Source organism: Sinocyclocheilus rhinocerous, unplaced genomic scaffold, assembly GCF_001515625.1.
Source record: "Sinocyclocheilus rhinocerous isolate Xijiao unplaced genomic scaffold, SAMN03320098_v1.1 scaffold664, whole genome shotgun sequence".
In the NCBI taxonomy this organism is placed as follows: Eukaryota; Metazoa; Chordata; class Actinopteri; order Cypriniformes; family Cyprinidae; genus Sinocyclocheilus; species Sinocyclocheilus rhinocerous.
In genome coordinates this window covers 469,670-482,771 of record NW_015658767.1, presented here as the reverse complement: position 1 = coordinate 482,771, position 13,102 = coordinate 469,670, and the positions used below count along the sequence as shown (strand labels likewise).

Here is a 13,102-nt window from a genome sequence, read left to right as displayed (position 1 = left end):
TTTACACATCAATGTATCGTCACGAGCCGCAGGGTTTAATTTGGATTTGTCTGTGCATGTTTTTTTTACTCTCATAGATTTTGTTACCATTGCCATGCATTATACGACTGACTGCAACGGTTGGAGTTAAAAATCATCAAATGTGTTCTACTGAAGAAACAAAGTCACCTACATCTTGGATGCCCTGGGGGTAAGCAGATACACATCAAATTGTCATTCTTGGGTGAACTATCCCTTTAAATCCTTGATATTGTTAATTTTGTCATTTACTAATATAACGTTTGATCTAGTTGTGTTTTTATCAACTGAAGTTTGCAAAGATTAATAAATACTGTAATAACTGTATTGCTCATTTTTAGTAATAAAATAATGCATTAGTTAACATGAACTAATCTGAGCTTATTGTAAAGTGTCTGTATTTTTGTTACTGGTTGTCATTCATTCATGATGTAATGCGTTCACTGTTTAGGATGAAGATGCTCCTCTGGTCAGAGACGATGAGGATTTGTTCATCATTGACCAATCAGCACAGGACTTCCTGGAAGTGAAGAGAGCGGAATATATAGGCTACAGCAGGCGACTGCAGAGGGAGCGAGAGACACTGTTTGTTCCCAGCATGAGGCCAGGTACAGAAATCGAAGCAGCACTCTTCAGTCCTTCACCTTAACCCTCCTATAGGTCAAATAATCTGTGATTTACATTTGCCACACAGTTCCTGCCTCCAGTAAGCTGCCAGAGAACGTGCGTCCCCGTTACCTGGAGGAGGAAGGGTTATATGTGGGGGAGAGGCCACCCGTCTGTCTGACCAATCAGAACATTTTGGAAAACCGAATCCTGAAGCAGGCTGAGGTAATTAAAGAAACTTCTTATAAAAATGATACTGTAAAAAACTAATTTGTTTACAAATGTTATTGTCTGTAATGTGAGTGTTTGTGATTTCTGCAGGGAAGGAAGTGGTTTGGAGATGATGGGTGTATTATTGCTCTGCCTGACCCAATCAATGAGTCCTCGTCCAGACCGCCTCTCTTCCACCTGGAGGATGAGCTGGACCCTGCGCTGCAGGCTGTCTACAGAAAGGTCAGAGATTGAATTATACATTATGATAATTAGACAATATTTTGTGTGTTTATGTGCTGGACTCCTTCATATGAAAATGAACATTTTCATATTCTGACAGAAATGATCTTTTCCATGAAGGGTCAATAATTGCCACCTTAAATTGATTTCCGGGGACATTCTTTTTTCTGACTTTATTAGAAGTATGCATCATCATTTTATGTTTAATTGCTACATTTAAGCAACAGAATCATTTAGAATAATACAACATAATACTGTTTAGAATTATTGCACATATTGTTTAATGCAGCTCAGAGGTGGCATGAATGCAATAACAATTGCATTAATAATGCTTTGAGATTCATGTTTTCTACACAAAAAGGTCAGTATTCAAATATGAAATTATAAAAAAAAGTTACTTAAAATATGAAAGCAGGCTAACTCTTTGAGTCATTCTTCTTTATGAAAGGATCAGTAAATAATTTGTTCAACCGATTATTTAAAAAATGTGGATTCGTTCAGTAACACACTACTGTATAAAATCAGTATCACATTTGCAGTTGTGCTGATATTGTGGAAAAACAGCATTCTTGTTCTTGTGATGTTGCTTAACTATATCATATGATGTAAATATAAAACAAAAACACATACAGGGGCTTTTTCTGCCCCCAGTATCTTGAATTTGGGGTCATTCGAACTGCATTCTAATAGCTACATCACGCAGTGAAAGCATGCTCTCTCTCAGCATGTTTTTGTTAGTTTTTTTGCAAAGTGAGTGAACATACTTCATAATGTCATAACATCATTAAAACAAATATGTATGATAGTATCGTAGACTCAACATATCTCACACCCCTAGCTAAGAGTGTAAATGTGGCCCTTATCCCAGTTCCCAGGCTGCTACAATGAGTGCTTTCAAAATACAACTAGTTTTTGCCAGATTAAGTTTTGCAAGGTTTGTGGAATTCAGATGAAACATGACTCGCATTAAATGCACTGGTTTTGGAAGACAGTTTTCTGTGATCCCAAGGCACTGGACCTCTAACACTGGTCTGGAGAGGAAGAATCAGTTATGTGTTCTTTCCCACAAAAAAAAATCTGTTTTCATTTTTTTGACTTTAAAGGGATAGTTCACCCAAAAATGAAAATTCTGTCATTAATTACTCTCATGTCATTCCAAACCCGTAAGACCTTCGTTCATCTTCGGAACACATATTAAGATATTTTTGATGAAATCTGAGAGCTCTCTGACCCTCCCATAAACAGTAAGGATCCTAACACGATCAAGGTCCAGAAACGTAGCAAGGACATCGTTAAAATAGTCCATGTGACATCAGGGGTTCAACCGTAATATTACGAAGCTACGAGAATACTTTTTGTGCGCAAAAGAAAAAAAAATTGCGAATTTATTCAACAATTTGTCTCCTCCGCGTCACCCTGGCATCATTTTGGAGACTATCCACTGAACGTAAACAGCGTATGCTGTTCTGTGTCAGCTGTGGCACGTGGATACGTTTTCTACGTTGTTTGCACTTTGATCTGAACGTAAACAATGTATCCGCGTGCCACAGCTGACACAGAACAGCAAACGCTGTTTACGTTCAGTGGATACTCTCCAAAATAGCGCTACAGGGTGACACGGAGGAGACAAATTGTTGAATAAAGTCGTTCGTTTTTTTGCTTTTGCGCACAAAAAGTATTCTCGTAGCTTCGTAAAATTACGGTTGAACCCCTGATGTCACATGGACTATTTTACCGATCTCCTTGCTACGTTTCTGGACCTTGACCGTGTAAGGATCCTTGCTGTCTATGTGAGGGTCAGAGAGCTGACGGGATGCATCAAAAATATCTTAATTTGTGTTCCGAAGATGAACGAAGGTCTTACGGGTTTGGAACGACATGAGGGTGAGTAATTAATGACAGAATTAAAATTTTTGGGTGAACTATCCCTTTAATAATTCCAAGGACCCCAGGGTCATGGAAGACCTGGAAATATCTTGTAGGTCGGGAAAACACCATAAAATCTCAGCAAGTTATGGAAATTCTATAGTGAATAATATATATTTTTTTGTTTTTGTTTTTTTTTAATTCTGCTCAGCTCTAAAACATTTCGAGAATTAGAAATTGCTCTTAGAGGGTGAAATCTCTATGATTTTTGAAAATCTTCGTGAAAATACATCTAAAATACATCAGGCCGGTTCTTTATGACGTTGAATGCTAAAATGCAATCCTGTAATGTTTACTAGCGCTTTTTGGTGTCATATCCTCCATGCAGCCTGTTTCCAGGCAATATGAACTGCCAATAATATTTGTGGAGATGAGAGGTGTGAGAACGGAGATGGGATCCAGATGTGTGATGATGTCACGGGTTCTGCTGTGAGACAGGGCAGTGAGGTCACATGCGTCTGTCACGCCTCACACAACTCAAAATAGGAGATATATAATAGACGTTATAATACACACACACACACACATATAATAGAACAATAACACACCCATTCAGCCTTGTGTGATTTATAAAACTTGGAGGTACTTGTGTTATGAATGCTGCATGCCAATAAAAGTGAACATTATGAAAGTGCTCACAGACATGTGGAACTAATTGACATTAAAGGGTTAGTTCACTCAAAAATGAAAATTCTGTCATTAATTACTCACCCTCGTGTTGTTCCAAACCCGTAAAACCTTCGTTCATCTTCGGAGCCCAATTTAAGATATTTTTGATGAAATCTGAGTTTGTCAAGGAGCTCTCAACTGCACTTCAAAACCCTCCTTAAACTGAAAACATGGACTGTCTGACTGACCGACTTAAAAAACCTTCAAAATAAATCAAAAATAGCTAAAATGAGTTATCGATGGCCAGATGAGCCACATACACACAGCAAACTTTTATGAGTGACAATATTTAACTGCAGTGTGCATGCGGCCAAAGAGCTTCTCATTTCAAGTAAAGACATCAAGTAAAAGTGTTTTTATTGCATCATCAGAATCTCCCCATGAAGCTGATCTATGCGTACGGACAGACCGATGAAATCATGTACCACAGCACCCGAAGAGGCACAAAGCAGCTGAACCTGTTGAAGTACATGCCTCGGGTCAACCTTCCAAACAGCAACTTTTTTGACATAACTATGGTCAATGTAAGAAAGATTTTACTTTGTCATTTTGCTGTTCTGTGTGTAAACCCAGTTTTCTGTTGCTGGCATTTCAAGAGCAACATTTAAAACAGCAGCTAAATATTTCTGTGAAAACAGTAACATCTTTATTCAGAATTTGTTGAAGAATAGAAAACTCAAAAGAGCAGCATTTAAAATAGAAAAATATTCTGTAACATTTTAAATGTCTTTTCTGTCACTTTTGGTCAATTTAATGTGTCCTTGTTGAAAAATATACATTTCTTTTTATTGATTTACTTTTTATATTAAAAAAACAAAAACAAAAAAACTTTTACTGAGCCCATAATATAGTTTACCCCATAGTTTGCATAGATTATATTATTGGTTAATCTCTTTAAAGTGCTAATGAGTGTAACTTTACATGTTGCTTACATTTACAAATCATTTCAGTTCACTGTACCAGCCAACCATACCTACTATCACTGCAAGATCATGAAAGCCCCAACATTTGATCGCAAACAGCACATTTATCGCGTAAGTGAGTCTATGAACTTAACACACATGATCTATCCAGCGATCTGTCAATCATCTTCATCTCTGACTTACTTTATGTCCAGATTGAGCCGGTGATCACAAACATTGACGTCATGCATCATCTCGTGCTGTACCGTTGCCCTCCGAGCGTGACCGAGCCGCTTGAGGTGGAGTGTTATACTGGGATGGATACAAAGTGTATAGAGGCCGTGGCTGTGTGGGGAGTTGGCGGAGGGGTTAGTCTCACCTGTGACTTAGGTTGAAAGCATTTTCATGTGAAAACAACCAGATTTAAAGGGTTAGTTCACCCAAAATTGAACATTTTGTCATTAATTACTCACCCTCGTGTTGTTCCAAACCCGTAAAACCTTCGTTCATCTTCGGAGCCCAATTTAAGATATTTTTGATGAAATCTGAGGGCTCTCTGACCCTCCCATAGACAGCAAGGGAACTACCACGTTCAAGGTCCAGAAAAGTACCAAGATGATCGACAAAGTAGTCCGTGTGACATCAGTGGTAATGCAAGTAAATGCAAAATGCAGTTTTTAAATGATGATTTCATGTATTGAGGGAAAAAAGCTGTCCAAACCTACCTGGCCCTACGTGAAAAATTAACTGTTAAATCATGAAAGAACTGTGATTAACCACATTATTTTAGAATGCTGAGTTAAATTTCACTAGCCACAGCCAGGCCTGATTACTGCCAGACCTGTTGAATCAAGAAATCACTTAAATAGAACCTGTCTGACAAAGTGAAGCATGCTTAAAGAGCAACACATCATGCCGCGATCTAAAGAAATTCAAGAACAGATGAGAAACAAAATAGTTGACATGTATCAGTCTGGAAAGGGTTATGAAGCCATTTCTAAGGCTTTGGGACTCCAACGAACCACGATCAGAGCCATTATCCACAAATGGAGAAAGCTTGGAACAGTGGTGAACCTTCCCAGGAGTGGCCAGCCTACCAAAATTACTCCAAGAGCGCAACGACGACTCATCCAGGAGGTCATAAAAGAGCCCAGAACAACATCTAAAGAACTGCAGGCCTCACTTGCCTCAATTAAGGTCAGTGTTCATGATTCAACAATAAGAAAGAGACTGGGCAAAAACGGCATCCATGGGAGAGTTCCAAGGCAAAAGCCATTGCTGACCAAAAAGAACACAAAGGCTCGTCTCACATTTGCCAAAAAATATCTTGATTATCCCCAAGGCATGATGGCGCCTGTGTGCATGGCAAGCCGTCGCCGTTGTTCAGTCGCCAAGTTGTATGTGTGTTTGGTAACCTCGTTTATGTGCTCGTTTGTTACAACAACAGCATCATCATATGTTTATGACCGTGATTTCCTATTGGGCATCGGAGAATATGGTACGTGTCCGCGCAGAGGGAATGATGAAGGATACAAACCATTCCCATGAATACCCATGAAACTATGCTGCATGCCGGACTGTGATATTCATAAAAGAAAGAGACACTACAGAAAACGGGGGTGGCGAGGCGGCCATCAAGTTCATCTGAAAAGGCTATGCGTTGGTCTGAAGGAACCCGCTAATTGCATAACATCTTTGGGCTTTCATTTGGAAAGCTATTACGGACGACCTTGTGTACCTGAGCTGGGGTTGCTGTGCACGGATTGTGGTTCTTTGGAGGGAGAGTGCTGCGGCCCCGGATGCTTCGTGAGACGTTTATCATCACCTGGCCCTACTTCTCCAAGGTACTCTTGTTCAGACTGTGTCTCTCCTATCTCACGGAGAGTGAAGCCAGTACATCTGCGTTCGAAACATGGCTCGAGGCGGAGAGGGGTAAACTTCGACCCCTCATCTATGTCTCCGTTCTTTACAAAAGTGCTCCGATAACATCTTAACGATGGCACTGATGAATGCAAGGTCTATTGCTAATAAGACTTTCTTAATTAATGACTTTATTCTATCTCGCGGGTTGGACTTTTTATTCGTGACTGAAACATGGCTAAATGTGGATGAAATCGATCCTCTTTTTAAGACGGCTCCTGCATCGTTTAACTTTTTGAGTACTCTCAGGGAAAAGGGCAGGCGTGAAGGGGTAGCTACGGTTTTTAAAAAGTGTTTCAAATGTCGAATGTGTTCAGTTGGTTGTTATAGTAGTTTCGAGGTACAGGTGTTTAAGATTGATCTGGTAAATCCAGTCCTCTGTGCACTTATTTACAGACCACCTCAATACAATAAGGTTTTTATAAATGCGTTTTCAGACTTTTTGTCAACTGTGATTTCTAGTACTGACAGTCTTTTAATATTGGGTGATTTTAATATTCACGTCTGTTGCCCTGAAAAAACCTTTGGTTAAAGAATTTTTAGATCTTGTGGACTCATTTAGTCTTATGCAGTCTGTTTTGGAGCCCACTCATGCTCATGGACATACATTGGACTTGATTTTATCTTTTGGTTTTCCTATACATAACGTGGAAATTGCTGACACCCCTTTATGGGATCACAAACCTGTCATTTTTAATGCTTCTTTTAATGCTTCTTTGTCAGGCAATCTGCAGAGCTGTAAGCCTGTAGGAAAATGGTTGAGGGCCATCAATCCCTTCACTGCAGTCAGTTTGTAGAGGCATATAATATTGCTGAGACCTCTAGGTCAACTATATCTCATTTTGGTAATATATGTTCTGAAGAATTGATTTTGTGGTTTAACACAACATTTTAAATTGGTGTGCACCTGCAAAAATGGTATTACCTAAAACCAGACAACAGCCATGGCTTAACCAAAGTACTCGTGTCATTAGACGAGAATGGAGGAGAGCCGAGAGGCAATGGAAAAAAGATAAACTTCAAGTATCTTATGAGATACTTAAAGACCGTATGATTAATTATCAACGTGAAGTTAAGGCAGCTAAAGCGCAGTATTTTTCTGATTTAATTAATACTTATTCTCATAATCCAAAAGTTTTATTTAGTACAATAAATTCTGTATTAAATCCATTAACACGCATTTACCCAGATCCTACTAAGAAACCTGTGATAATTTCTTACAATTTTTTACCAGTAAGATCAAGATAATTAGAGCTAGCATTCAGCCTACCTCTGATTATTATTTTGACTCTTCTTTGGGATCTGTATTCTTCTCGGACTTTGAGCCAATTTCATTTTCTAATTTAGTAAATCCAGCATTTAAAACCTACAAATTGTGCATCAGATGTAATTCCCTTTCATCTTCTTCTTCAAGTTTTAGATGTTGTAGTCCCAAACATTGTTAGTATTATTAAAAGTAGCCTAGTAAATGGTATAGTTCCATCTTACCTAAAACATGCTATAATACAACCTCTTTTGAAAAAGCCTAGACTGGATCCTTTAGTTTTAAATAGCTATCGCCCCATTTCTAAGCTCCCTTTTTTATCAAAAATATTAGATTTAGAGTTCAATTTTAAATTTTACTGTATGTTTTTAAAGCCTTGCATGGTCTAGCACCTGAATATATTTCGGACATGATCCAGTTTTATTCTACGACACGGCCATTGAGGTCATCTCAAAAATTCTTGTTAAAGGTCTCTAAATCCCGCTTAAAGTCCAAAGGAGACCGTGCCTTTTCGGTTGCGGCACCTCGCCTCTGGAATGACCTGCCTCTGGAAATTAGATGTTGTACATCACTAGGTCATTTTAAAACCATTTTAAGAGGTCACTTACTTACCCGGGCATTTGGTGTGAGCTAGTTGGTGTATATATGATGGTCTAGTGTTTATTGTTTATGTCATGTTGTTTTTATGTTCCTGCTATTTTAGTTTTGGTTATTTTGTTTTTATATGTTGTTTTATTGGAAAGCACTTTGGTCAGCATGAGTTACAATACAAACAAACAAATATTCTGTGGACTGATGAGACAAAACTTTAACTTTTTGGAAGGTGTGTGTCCCGTTACATCTGGCGTAAAACCAACACAGCATTTCATAAAAAGAACATCATAGCAACAGTCAAACATGGTGGTGGTAGTGTGATGGTCTGGGGCTGCTTTGCAGCTTCAGGACCTGGACAACTTGCCATAATTGATGGAACCATGAATTCTGCTCTCTATCAGAAAATCCTGAAGGAGAATGTCCGGCCGTCAGTTTGTGACCTCAAGCGCACTTGGGTTATGCAGCAGGACAATGATCCCAAACACTTCAGCAATTCCACCTCTGAATGGCTCAAGAAAAACAAAATTAAGGTTTTTGGAGTGGCCAAGTCAAAGTCCGCACTTAAATCCATTTGAGATGCTGTGGCATGACCTTAAACAAGTCCATTCATGCTCGAAAACCCTGAAATGTGACTGAATTAAAACAATTCTGCAAAGAAGAGTGGGCCAAAATTCCTCCACAGCGATGTGAATGGCTCATTGCCAGTTATCGCAAACGCTTGATTGCAGTTGTTGCTGCAAAGGGTGGCACAACCAGTTATTAGATTTAGGGGGCAATTACTTTTTCACATAGGGCCAGGCAGGTTTGGACAGCTTTTTTCCCTTAATAAATGAAATCATTATTTAAAAACTGCATTTTGTATTTTCATTTAGTAGACTATAGTACCTTCAGGATAAGTATTAAGGGGCTAGGAAGTGATGTGAAAAAGATGATTATTAGCATAGATGCCATTCAGTTATTTTAACAGTTGTGTGATAAATAGCAATTAAAATAAATGTAATTTCCTGAAAGTTTGTCCTAAAAGATTCCTTTATTCACTGATCCTTTGTTGAAAAAATAACAAAAAATCTACCTTTGAAGTGTTATTTTATACGCTATTTCTGAAAATGTATAATGCATAATAACTGAATGTTTGCATAATGACATGGTGTTTCCACTATTGTCTGCTCTGTCCCAGGCTCTGAAGACCAAGCATGTGAACCTCTACATAACTGGAATGGGCGACCCCCAGGCAGACTACCAGCTGGATGTAGATGCATCCGGCCTCATCTTCTCCCATCATCCTCTCTTCAGCCGTGAACACGTGCTGGCAGCCCGTCTCGCCCAGCTGTACGATCAGCACCTGACCAGACAGCACAAGAACCTCACACGACTCCTGACTGATAAGGTAACCCAGAAGTGTGCCAACAAAACCAAGCTTCCTGTTCTCAACCTCCTGTTCTTCAGACTCATTCTGAATGTGTGTGTGTGTAGTTGAACAGCTTGAGGAACACGATTCAGAATATGCTGGAGCTACACAGAGGAGAGGCTCTGAGTCAGGTGACCCAGCAGAGGATAGCGGAGTACAAACAGGAAGTGAGGTAAGACATTTCCAATCACCTCTACCTGTTATATTTATGATCGTTGTTTCATCACGTTTTAATTGATTCTTGGTCTCTTCCTGTATCATCAGACACACTCGTCAGTTGCGTGATGTGGAGCAGGAGAAGGACAGAGCTCTCCTCAAAAGCATCATTAGAGTGTGGAAGGAGCTCAAAGCTCTGAGAGACTTCCAGAGATTCACCAACACGCCCTTCAAACTCTTCATCAGGAGGTACGGCTTCTTTCATACGAGTTTGACTCTGTGTTTGTGCTTCGTTTCATTAAACGAGTGACGTCTGCAGGGAGAAGGTGGACAGAGAGCAGGACGAGCAGGAGTTTGAGAATGACATCATAGCGGAGGTGTCAGAGCTGGAGGCGGAGGCAGAGGAAGACTATCAGAGGAAAATGAGTGAATACCGAAGACAACATGAGGAATGGAAATCCTGGAAGAGAAAACAGGTACTACTACACATGGGATGCAACTACTGTTTTTGCAGTCATAATCCTCTTTGAAACCAGACTGAGATGTTCTCAACATGTTTCTGATTCCTTCAGAAAGCTTTGAAGAAAAAGCAGAAAAAGAAAAGACAGCAGGAGGAGGAAGAGGAGGATGAGGAAAGTGAGGAAGAGCTGGGCGAGGAGCCAGAGAAGCCGGAACCTCCAGAGAAACCAGACATGGGCGACCTGGAAGAGCAAGTGAGGGAGAAGGCAGCCAGGATCCACAGGAAACCTGGAGAACCGGTTCTGATTCCAGAACTTACCGTCTCTGGGCCCGTCACCCCCAATGAGCAGTGCCCACGGTGAATCACACACACACACACACACACACACACACACACACACACACACTGATACACTTACCTCAGACCTTCAGGTAGTGACTGTTTAAAAAAAAAACTGTGTTAAAAAGTGTTTTAAAAAAGTGTTTGCTAAGGTAAGCATCACTATTACTTTTGCTCATATTTAAGGTAAGTGATTTGAACGTGATCCTTAAACTGTCTTTAGTATTAAACTTTAGTATTAAATCTGGTGTAACTTGTCCCACACTGTTTGTCCTACTGATATGCATGAACCTTAAAAAAAAAAAAAATCCAGCTAAAACACCTTGTCAACCATATAATGCGCTGGCAACCACCTGCAGTATTTCAGCAACCTCTTAGCAATGCCATACGTCTGAAATACACTACTCAAACAGGTTTTAAAACACCATGCATTAGGCTATATACATGCTGACATGCCGATTACACATTTCCAGACTTTCAGGTCTGAACACAACAAACTCACATAGAAATGTGTGCCTCATTACTAGAAGATGCATGACAAATTAATGTTTGATGTCCTCCAACTAGACCGAATCATAGTCTGAAGCTAAAAAAATCAGAGTCTGTGTCCATTTTACACTACACAATCTGTCAGCTCTGATTGCCCAATCTGATTGCAGACTGGCCCTGACTTTCGGCAGCTAGCGTCAACACATCCAGACTGCAAATAGAGGCAAAAGTTGAGTGGTTTATTCCAGCCTTTAGCAACTTTCCTGAACGCCCCAGCCATCACCCAGAAGACACTTGCAATAGCATAGCATCTGCTAAACCTTAAGAAGAAGCTCCCTTAAAGGGTATGGTTTTCTTACGGTTATGGTTGAACCACTGATGTCACATGGACAATTTTAACAATGTCCTTGCTACGTTTCTGGGTCTGGGAACATTTCAGAACAACCCAGCGTTGCTGTCTATGCAGGGTCAGAAAGCTCTCGGATTTCATCAAAAATATCTTAATTTGTGTTCCGAAGATGAACAAAGGTCTTACGGGTTTGGAATGGCATGAGGGTGAGTAATTCATGACAGAATTTTCATTTTTGGGTGAACTAACCCTTTAAGGCAATGAGCAATGACAGACGAAGCCGGTGGTCAGCTGTCATACAATGTCAGACCGTTGTTGAGTGTCTGTTGGCTTACATTTTGTGGTGTGTTTTGTACCTCCTTGGTGGCTTTTTGGCTGATCGAGCATGTTGAATCACATTGGAGCCACTGGTGAGAGAGACAAGCCCTTTGTCCAAATACCCACACTTGCAGTCTTTGCACTTGACCACTTGACTACTTATATGACGTATTTCCTGTATTTGGCGTAAGTGTTCAAGTGAGAATGAAGACCACTAGTGTGTGTAGAACTTTTCATTACCTGATGGGACACACTTATAGTTTTGTAAAAATGCAAGTGTTTACATAGCTTTATTTTTATTTTAAATACTTTGCATTTTAAAATCAACTTCTAAATATCCGTTCAGTAGTCCTTATGACAGATGATATAATTTAATTTGTGGTGCTTTTAATTAAATGATGAAAAGCAGTTGCAAATGTTGTACAAAATAAATATCACCGCTACTCATCTTTGCACCAATAAAACGTGCAACACTTTTTTTTTTTTTTGCCAAATTATATGTAATATCTAATTATTATATTAATATTTAACTTATATTGGAAAGATTCCGTGACCTCTCGCGAAATCTCGGCAAAAATCTCACGATTTATTCCTAAATATGATGCATGATGGGATACACTAAGCCTTGAATAGTGCTCCAGAGCGGTATTCAAGATGGTGTTAATTTAGTGTGCTTTAAGCGCACTGTGCTTTGGCATTTTTAAGACCTGGGACAGTCTTGCGCGCTTACTTCCTGTAATGCGCATGCGCTCTCAAGTGGCCAAGACCGCAAGTGTGGGTATTTGGACAAGGCAAAGGAATAGCTGTTTAGATTAGTGAACCAGAAGAAGTTACATTACGAATCCATAATTACCATAGTCTTAATTGCGATCTCCCTTTTTGCCGACTACTGCCACCTGCTGTTGTGGAGAGTTATTTCCTCCCACACTAGTTGGCCATTGGCTGTAGTTTTTGTGGTGTATTCAAGTGCAAATTTTGGGATCTTATGAAATCAACGTGAGGCAACACCACAGTCAACTTTATTTGCTGCTAGTTCTTTGATGACGGTTTGGTGGGCTTTTAGAAACTTGGGCTCTGGAAACCACATATTTACATTTACATTTAGTCATTTAGCAGACGCTTTTATCCAAAGCAACTTACAAATGAGGACAATAAAAGCAGTCAAAACTAACAAAATAGCAACAATATATAAGTGCAAATGACAAGTCTCGGTTAGCCTAACGCAGTACAC

General features: G+C 39.6%; 1 protein-coding gene across 1 annotated transcript in view; it reads left to right on the top strand.

Annotated features, from left to right (window-relative positions):
- Positions 1–13,102, top strand: part of cc2d2a (coiled-coil and C2 domain containing 2A) — a 32,007-nt gene that overhangs the window by 5,577 nt on the left and 13,328 nt on the right. Inside the window, exons 10-17 of the mRNA XM_016531513.1 lie at positions 470–626; positions 713–849; positions 946–1,077; positions 9,530–9,739; positions 9,826–9,932; positions 10,025–10,165; positions 10,236–10,392; positions 10,489–10,733. Of these exons, the coding sequence (XP_016386999.1) occupies positions 470–626; positions 713–849; positions 946–1,077; positions 9,530–9,739; positions 9,826–9,932; positions 10,025–10,165; positions 10,236–10,392; positions 10,489–10,733 (1,286 nt within the window). The remainder of the gene's footprint in view (positions 1–469; positions 627–712; positions 850–945; positions 1,078–9,529; positions 9,740–9,825; positions 9,933–10,024; positions 10,166–10,235; positions 10,393–10,488; positions 10,734–13,102) is intronic.